Source organism: Sycon ciliatum, chromosome 7 (assembly GCF_964019385.1).
Source record: "Sycon ciliatum chromosome 7, ocSycCili1.1, whole genome shotgun sequence".
In the NCBI taxonomy this organism is placed as follows: Eukaryota; Metazoa; Porifera; class Calcarea; order Leucosolenida; family Sycettidae; genus Sycon; species Sycon ciliatum.
Window position 1 is genome coordinate 30,456,746 of NC_088649.1, and position 10,000 is coordinate 30,466,745.

At 49.2% G+C, this 10,000-nt stretch overlaps 1 protein-coding gene across 1 annotated transcript in view; it reads right to left on the reverse strand.

The window, feature by feature from the left end:
* The window catches only part of LOC135821309 (gamma-tubulin complex component 5-like), a 43,111-nt gene that overhangs the window by 22,177 nt on the left and 10,934 nt on the right, over positions 1–10,000 (reverse strand). The window contains exons 11-12 of the mRNA XM_065334366.1: positions 9,849–10,000; positions 113–161 (exon numbers count right to left, since the gene is read on the reverse strand). The exon at positions 9,849–10,000 is cut by the window's right edge and continues 154 nt beyond it. Coding sequence (XP_065190438.1) covers positions 113–161; positions 9,849–10,000 — 201 coding nt within the window. The remainder of the gene's footprint in view (positions 1–112; positions 162–9,848) is intronic.

A 10,000-nucleotide genomic window follows, 5' to 3' on the forward strand; every position in this document is an offset into this window, starting at 1 on the left:
GTTAATCTAGCCAGAAGCAGTCCATGGTCAACAGGAATGTACAGTATACCTTAAATAGAAAGTATATGAACCCTGTAACACACACACACACATACACAGACACAGAACTCACCTGACGTTCTGTTCAGCTCCTCCAAGTCACACAGCTTTCCGGTGAGCACCTGGAAGTAGAAGACAATACATGCACGTGCACACACACACGTTCCCGTTCAAACTCTCTACAACACAGAACAACGTATCGACCCACGGGTCCGCACAGAGCTCACTCAACGGGGACAAACACAAGACTAACAACACCGGAGGAACGGACGAAATGTAGCAGTAAGCTGGATTCAGAACCCAGTGTGAGCTCATGCAGGGATGAACGCTAATCGCTGCAGATCACGCGCACGCGCACGCGCGCGCGCACACACACACGCACACAGACACACACACGCAGACACACACACAGTGGTGTACTTGGTGCCGGAGCGCCAGTAAGGAGCACACCACAGGCAGGAAAGAAGAAACTGACAAACACAGACACAACGACACCATAATAGGGAGGTTTCGCTCTATGTAGTTACGTATGAAAATCCGTATGTCGTACGCGCCGGGGAGCGAGGGCAACTTTCATACGTAAATCTTTCTACGGATTTCCGAGGGAAAACTCTTTCCTATGTTGGGTCCTCCGTCGGACTTTTTGAAATATTTTTCGCATTTTCCGGATTTATCCATGGCAACGTTCAAGCCACGCGAAACACAAGGTACACACACCGTACACCACGTGCAAAATAAAATGGAAAACGCGGTTTCGGTTCGTGGTCCATGCGGTGGGCGCATGCAGCCAACGCGTCTCCAAAGCAACAGGGCATGTTTACCAGTCGTGGAGAAATCAAGTAGAGCGAAAAGTCGAAAACCCAACAGCGCTGAATTTTACGTATGAAAATTACGTGCAGTTCCTACGTCATTTTCATACGTAATTCCATAGAGCAAAACCACCCTATTGACAGCGTTTAAATAAAGTAGCGACATGTCCATTCAACTTGTTCTCTTGATTGCGATCCTAAGATTGTTATCTCCTCGCCGTTTGTTCATATGCAATAGAATTAAAATGAAACACACAGGTATGCATGTAGACAACGGGGGGGGGGGGGGGGCAGTCCCGGAGTGAGCTGTATTCCCGGTGCTGAGAGGCGGGCGCACACCCCTGCATGTCTACTGATGGTGCTCAGTGCAGATCACCTGCTAGTCAGTCCCGGAGTGAGCTGTACTCCCGGTGCTGAGAGGCGGGCTCACACCCCTGCATGTCTACTGATGTTGCTCAGTGCAGATCACCCGCTAGTAAACTGGTAAAGTGACACATACAGAAGCTCACGGAAATGAGCCGGCTGGTCCTATTCTCTAGCTAATGGACGGGAGTCTGATGCTCCTGTCATGCAAGCTCACAGGCCGGAGACTGATCATGGTATAATGCTCCTGTTCTCTAGCTCAAGCCAGGGTTTTAACTTTTGGTTTATTTATTTAATGTCGAAAAGCAAACAGGCAGTGTTGCCTTATTACACGAGATCGACTAAAGGCTCACAAATGTAAGGAAAAGGAAAAGATTAAAAGGAAAAAAAAAGAAAAATAGAGTAGGATTTAAGACAGCAGAGGAAAGATTGCATAATTATTCCCGTAGCTATGCAGAAGACGTTACTTCAGTAATGTCTGGCGCTAGCCAGGGTCCACACAGCTTTAATTTGGTATTTGTGTGTTTGTTTGTGTCACGCCTGGCGCTATCCCGTATCTGTCCCGTACCGTACCAGCAAACACAGCTGGCCACATACAGCTGGCCGCAATATTCAAATAGGGCTTTCAAACGCAAGATCATAACGTGAAACAACTTGGAAGAATGGGTATGAATGCTAAGTGTATGGGGGAATGCATGTAGGGTGATAGTGCGGGTTCTAATCCCAGGATATGCCTAAAAAAAAGGAGAATTGAAAAATTTATAACATCCCTATGCTTTTTTTGCCGTCATCAAGGCGGTAGACGGTGTCGTATTACCCTCGATCGTACCTGTCCCGTACCTATCCCGTACCGTACCGTACCATCAAAGACGGCTGGCCACAATGCATATTCAAATAGGGCTTTCAAATGCAAGATCATAACGTGAAGCAACTTGGAAGAATTAGTATGTATGCGAAGTGTATCGGGGGATGCATGCACGGCCCGCGATAGTGCGGGTTCGAATCCCAGGTTATGTCTTTAAAACAAGGAATTTTTTTAAGAATTTAATTATTTGATCAGTGAGCAAGGGTGATGTCCCTGTTCTCCAGCGAGTTTAGAAAATAGATAAACGCAAGCGTGCAACGTGACAGCAGTTGCATGACTGGCATGGCAGCACACCTGTCAACACACTGCAGGTCCCATGACACTCAGTCTCTAGCTTTCCAGCTAGCATGCACGCACACACACACACACACACACACACACACACACACACACACACACACACACACACACACACACACACACGGCACATGGATGTACTGTAGGAATGTTGCTACAACTACTAATACTGCTGTTGCTGGGTCTGGCACTGCAATGCTTGTGACAGCACTGCTGCTACAGGCACTGATGCTAGCAGCACTGCGGCTGGTTATGCTACTGCTGTTCATACATTTCTTTTAAACTACCGTATTTTACCGGTTATAAGTCGACCCCCCCCCCCCCCCCCCCCCCGTATCCGGAGGTCTTATTTATGTTTTTAAAGTTTTTGCCCAACGAAGCACTGCTAACCACTCCCTGCTACTAACACATGAACAAATCACATAAACACTCCTCATTGGATTCTGAAACATCCCAATCCTTGAAAAAGGCAAATAAATTTGGCAAAAATGCATACACATGGTGCACTCGTATTCAATGCAGGTCATTTTTGGAAGATACCGATAATTCCCGGTTATAAGTCGAATCCCGGTTGTAAGTCGACCCCCACCTTTTCTCCTGATATTTTCAGTCATAAAAGGTCGACTTATAACCGGAAAAATACGGTACTATTAATATTCGACATGGCGACCCCCGCAAGTCCACGTAACTGGCAGGGCAGGATTGGGCCTTTTTTCTCTTTCTTCAACACTGTTGCAGTGCTGTTCAAATGCTATCGACAAGCTGAAAGAGTACACACGTACAAGAAAAAAACTGTTTATACATGAACTGCTGTGTAAGGTGTGGTCTGAGTTTTGAGCTGGCTGTCTAATGTCTGCTCGTCAATCATGACAGGTGCATTCCGTGAAATGACAGGAGAGACGCCGTTGGGACGCAAGAGGCTGTCAAAGGCCCAAGACATCAGCTCAGAAGATGGGACACACACATACACACACACACACACACACACACACACACCTCAGACCTCAGACATGCCCATCGCGGAAGCGATGATAGCGAACAGCTATGTTAGACATAGCAACTTGTGCTGGGAGCACACCATTCAACAGCTTGCAAGGCTGATGAATTGACCGCCACTATTTTTAGCCTGGTATCCACCACACAGCTGTTTGAAGTGACTTACACACACACACACACGCACACACACGCATACAGACAATGCACTACAGTAGACAGTGCTGTAGAGTGTTGCAGTACAGAACAGGACAGTCACAGTAGCAAGGGTAAACACAAAACTACTCTCACACACTCAAACCGTAGAATAGTAGCGGCTGCTGTTGCCAGTGTCTGTACAGTGAAGTGGAATGTATGAATGACTCGTGCAGCTACATGCTATGAACACCGCACAAGTGCAAGAGGAAATCTCTACAAAACTAACTAATCATACAGTGTGGCTGCAGCTACCTGTAGCTGATCTCTCTAGCTTGCTCTACTAGCCAGCGTTGCCTGTTCTAGTGTAGCTGTTGCTTTTTTCTACTGTGGGTCTGACTCGGCAGCATGGGGGCCCTAACAAGCTCGCTTCCTGCTGCGGTGAAGAAATACCATGACCGTCTGTGTGCTGCCTACAGCAACGTGCAGTTCTGCATCGACGGGACCAATGAAGAGAAGGAACGCATCTTGCAAATGGACGAGCTTTACGCTGATCTCCATGTGGTGTCCAAGCAGAAGTTGAATACCAGGATGCGCGAAGCAGAGAGACTCGGCACAACTGCGGGCAATGAGCAGCTGGCTCATTCATTTGCGTCTGAAGCTAGGAAGCTGCACAAGATGAAACTTGCTGAAATCCTCACTGTCAAGAAAGCCATGCGAAAACGCATGCGCGGGAAAACCTTCCGCACCATTGCCTTCTCATCGGCTGGAGCAGGCAAAACCATGCTCTTCACCAAGAAGGGTCCGTATGAATGGGCAAGAGGGCAGATCTGGCCAAACATCGCAGTCCTGCGTGCACTGGAGCTGCGCTTGGCAGAAGTGCGCAATATCACAAGCATTGCTGAGCTGCTGGATCTGCAGAACCATGGTATCACAAAACCAGGTGAGCAGGCTGAGGTCATTGATTTTGTTTGCAATCATCCTGAGTCTGTCTGTATTATTCTCGACGGATTGGACGAGATCAAGCTCGCCGACTGCAGCAAGTTCATGATCGGCGTCATCCGTGGCAAAGAATTGCCGGGAATCAACCTGATCATCACGTCACGACATTCAGCAGAAGCAATGAAGCTGGCACAGAGCAGCGAGATAGTCTTCCATCGTCGTCTGGAGCTGCTGGGCTTCGAGAAGGAGGGTTTGGAGCACTACATTCGCAATGTCCTGTCTCCAGACGATGCAGCCAAGTTGCTAGCAGAGCTTTGCACCAACCCGGAGCTGGCCACAATGATGCGCACACCGTTTTTCGCCCAAGCAACATGCAGCCTCTACCGACACAACCATCGCCTGCCAAACACGCCGTCAGCAATCTTCAACTCGCTGATCCTTCATATTCTACGACAGCAGAAATCAAAGCCAGGGCATGATGGTGAGCACTACACCGATTGGGACGATGTTCCCGACGACGTCCAGGAAAATCTACATGATCTCTCCCGGTTCGCTTTTAACATGCTCGTCCGTCGGAAAGTCGTCTTCACCGATGCCGATTTCAAACTATTTTCACTGTCGTCGGCAGCTCGCACACTCGGCATGCTCATCGCTTGCGACACGGCATCACCACAGTCCAGGACTCAGTGGCGTTTCAGCCACCTGGCACTTCAGGAAGCTCTAGCATCTCGCTACATCGCTAGCCGGAGTCCAAGTGCAGCTGACGTCGCCTGGCTTGTGCAGCGCCTTGGAGCATTCACAGGCAGCCTCAACATGTTTTGGCGCTTACTGGCCACTGAGCTGGACAGTGAGTCGGTCAATGTGTTGATTGAAGCCATTCTCAATGCGCAGTCCACGTCACAGGATACCGACCAGCATTCCACAGGAGCAGAGGGGCACAACGTCAGGTGTTTTCTCTTCACAACACACGACCACATCATGGAATGGGCCAACCACGTTTCCTCCTTTCTCTCGCTGGACGAAGCAGAGCATCTCGCAGAAACATTACTGGCTGGCAGAATCGACCTGGCGTCTGCTTCGGAAGTGGTCCGTCGCAAGATTGACCCCGCCGTCACCAAAATCACCTGCCAGGATTTCGTTCGTTCCTTGCTAACCATTTGGACGGATCGCGTCCCGAGTGCCAATACACAAGTTCTGCACGACTGCCTGGCCAACGAGGCACAGGGATCGGCCATTCAATGCTTCACCATCACTCCCACGTCCAAGCTACCTCCAGTTCCTCCATCCGACGAAGCAGCTCAGCCATCTGCAGCCCAGTACTACGTCAGTGCCGCGGAACGAACGCAACGAATACTCTACGCCTTCCGGGTCTTCGCCGAGCACGTCAACGCCCAGCAAAGCAGAATCGATGATATCCCCAGCATGCAAGCCATCATTAAGCAGTACGGAGTGGATTTCAACGAGGTTCCTCTCACACCATCCGACTGCCAGGCCGTCAATGCAGTCATGATTCACCACCACCAGTTCATCACCAGCATCAACCTGCAGAACTGTGCTATAGGTGATACAGGCTATGCATGCATGGCTGATGGCATGGCTCTACTACGCAATCTTACGATCATCGACCTGCAGGGGAACAACCTCACAGATCGTCACACGGCCCATATCGCAGCGTGTATCGCATACAACACGTCAACACTGCGAGGAGTCTACACATCCTGGAACGCCTTCAGCAGCAATGCTATGGCCACCGTCCACAGCAACACACACCGCTGTACGCAACTGCGCAGAGTGAGCCTTGGAGGTCAACAGTGCACCGATCCAGCAGTCAACCGTGACGTCATCACGACAGTGTGCAGCAGCTGCCCAGATCTCCAGTACGTCTGTCTCCGTGACTACGTACTGGATATGGAAGGTCTAACCCAGCTAGCGCCATTGTTAGGAGCACTGAGGCTGAGATGGCTGGTGCTGCGCAAGGTTGGGATGAAGCAGAACTCCGCTACGATCATGAGTTGAATCATTCAACAGCAACACGAGAGTTTGGAGATCCTCTCACTCAGTCGCAATGAGCTAACTGGAGATTTCCTGGAAACTGTTTGTGGTGCTCTAAGTCAGTGCGGACGCATGAAGCAGCTGTGCCTGGACGACGACTGCCTCTCGCCGGGTGCTCTGCCAGTGCTTGCGTCCCTGCTGCCCAGTCTGCCCAAGCTCTCCGTGCTCAGAGTGGCGAGGAATGATTTCCGAGCTGCTGACGACGAGGCAAATCTGTTCGCTGCGGCTGCTGAGAGCTGCTCGTCTCTGAAGGAGCTGGTGATGCCTGAAAGAGCTCTAGTGTCTCCACGGCTGCTTGAGGCTCTTAGTGCCATGGCCAGAGAGGATCTGAAGGTGCAGCATAACCAATTTCGCTGGTACGACGAAGTGGAGAATGACGAAGAAGGAGACGAGTACGACGATCATTGAGATAGTGAGAGTGAAGAATGAGGCGGTGAGAGAATTTTCAAAGACGGTTTGTGTCCTGATGAAGACAGCTTCGTGTTGGTCTATCGCTTCTTCCTGGCATACAGACCGTCTGTGTCTGTTCTTTGGAGTGCGCGTGTGTATCCGTGTGTGCATGTGTGTGTTTGTACGTGTATATATGTGTGTGTATACTTGATCGTGTGTGTATGTGTGTGTGTGTGTGTGTGTGTGTGTGTGTGTGTGTGTGTGCGTGTGTGGACGTTTGTGTTTCGGCTGGACATTCCTTCCTTCATTTTCAGTCAGTTTGAGTACTCACTGTGTTGACCTTTGACCTTTAGACTTTGGACCCTGTTATTGGATGTTTTCACTTCATGATTTTTTCCGATTACTGTGGAATTTCTGAGAGATTTTATCATTGCATGATTTGTATTCGTTGACGTTGTTTTAGGGCATGATCGATTGGGCGAATCTCGAGCAAGTGTGCTCGGAGTGAGCGTGATCGTTTGGTCGAATCCGATCGAATCCGGAGTAGGTGTACTTGGAGTGGAATCCGACCACACCGGCCCCCACACCGGGAGTGGCTGGAGTGGAAATGGACTTTGCCGTTTTTGGACAGCTTTCACAGAATCTTTGTACGATGTGCGTACATGTTGCGTACTACGCCCTTGTTTTGTTCGGTTGGGCCAGCGTTGCTCGGACCACACCGCCTGCTCGCACTCAATCCAGATTCGCCAATCGATGACACGCTTAGTTGATATATGTGTGATCACTTCTTTACATCTACATGTACACACATGCATACACTGTAGGGATGTTAGACTGTTTTTAGACGGCTTTAAAAGGGCCGGCCGTAAATATCGAACTTTTTTCACCAAACGAATTATTTTAGTTTAGACCCAACCCCTCCCTCGCCTCCCTCCCTCCCCCTCAGAACGTAAAAAAAAAAGTTGAACTACGTGCATATACAACGGCCATGTACATGAATCAATGTTTTCTGAAACGAAATTGGTCAACCCCCTCCCACCCCATAACGAAATTATTTCGCTTTGTGAAAAAAGTTCGATATTTATGGACGACCCCCTAGTGAATATTGTTTGTTGTATAGAGTGAGTAGAAAGGAGAGAATAGAAAACACAGATGAAAATGATCATTGAGAACTGATATTCCTAGCATCGTCACCTTGCCACTCACATGGTTCTCACTTCAAGTGCACAGTGCAATGTCTTAAATTACTGGCCACAGGTGTAAGCGAATCCATGCGGTTGATGCATGCTAACAAGAGTACATAACCCCCAGAGTGTGCAACGCCTGATCCAGCTCTGCATAGGGTCTTGGTCGAGCGTAGTCGGATCTTCTGATGTCATGCGTACACTCCACACCGGCGCAAGGCCGGTCTCGAGGCAGGGCACCGTTGTTTTTGATCCGAGAGTACCTGCGACTCCCCGGGTTCCCCTCAAATGTGTACGGTTCTATGACGCAAAGATCCGACTACGCTCGACCAAGACCCTATGCAGAGCTGGATCAGGCGTTGCACACTCTGGGGGGGGGGGGGGGGGGTATGTACTCTTGTTGCTAACATCACAAACCACACACGGGGATACGTACGGACTCATTTATGCACAGGACTGGCCAAAATCATCCATCACATCACATGTTTGGCATTAAGTGGTCTTTGTAAAAAAAATAATAATAAAAAAAAAAAAAAATCCAACCTCATGAATAAAATAGCATTGCCGGGCGCTACTCATCCCTAGCACTAGTACACACACTGCAGGTCTGTGAACTCTAACAAGGCGCTACTTTATTCATGAGGTTGCACTTCTCTGGCCGGGACTCTAGATGTGCAACAGTAATACTGTAAAACGTGTAATTTTCGTTGTAACTTTAATTTCGGTGATTTCGGTAGAGAAACCAGGCACCTAAATTTAGATAACACCTAAAAGCCTCTAGAGCATGCACTGTATGTGTGTGAAGGGAAAGCTGGTCACCTAATTCTACAGTACACCTGAAACCTGGCAGGTCTCTGGCACCGACATTTTAATGCACCTAAAATTACATGTTTTACGGTAGCTCCTGGGATGTTGTGGTGTTCGGTGACATGTAGGGGGGGGGGGGGGGGGGGTGTTGGTTTCCGCCCAACATTCCAGTCTGTATGTTTGCACTATCAACGTGCCTAGTCTTAGCTAGGTTTTCCTGTCAATTGCTCGCGAATAGCAAGGTCCCTGGTTCGAGTCCCGGTGGTGTGACTGATGATTTTTTCTTTCTTTCATATCTGGCTTGCAAGTGTTGAGTTTCGGAGAGAAAAGAGCAGTACGTGGCATGTGGCCTCTAATTTCCTAAAACTTTGCAATTCTCCGTGAAGTCCAAATTTGAAATTGCAAGAGATACAGTGACAGGAAAACCTAGCTAAGACTAGGCACGTTGATTCAGCTGCATGATTCCAGCTGCAAGCTACAGTCCGTTTCAAAAAGATTTGCAATCCTGGCGATCGCCCGCGGAGTTTGGCGTCTTACCGTATGAGCACTCGAGCGCTGCCTGGAAAAACTCACTGTGAACTCGAAGAAATATTCCGCGCGAAAGCAGGAAAAATGACAGCTACAGTATGACTCTTATCCACGGTGATGGTAAATCTATCCTTCTTCGATCAATCCATATCTGGCTTGCATCATACTGGCAACTCACACCAATCAAGAGGGCCCTCGGCCATTCGCTTGATATCATGGGGAGCGCATCAAGCTATGTCCACTGCGAGCAAATACAAATTGCAATTTCAAATTTGGACTTCACGGAGAATTTCATGGGGAGCGCATCAAACTATGTCCACTGGGGGGGATACAGTATTTGTGTGTGTTGTACATGTGCTTTGTACACACGCATACTGTACATGTTAGTGCGTTCAAACCAGACAAGTGCACGGGAATATGCGGACGTGTGCGGTGACGACTCACCCCAACGTGTTCGTTGACGGCCGAGGCAAACGCCTGCACGGTCTGGCAGCAGCCATTCCCGACCGGAGAACCGTGCCAACCGTTGTCACTGCCAACAGCAGCCGGAGGAGCGCCAGTAGTCGGTGGGTGTTGTGTCGTCGTCGTCGCCGATG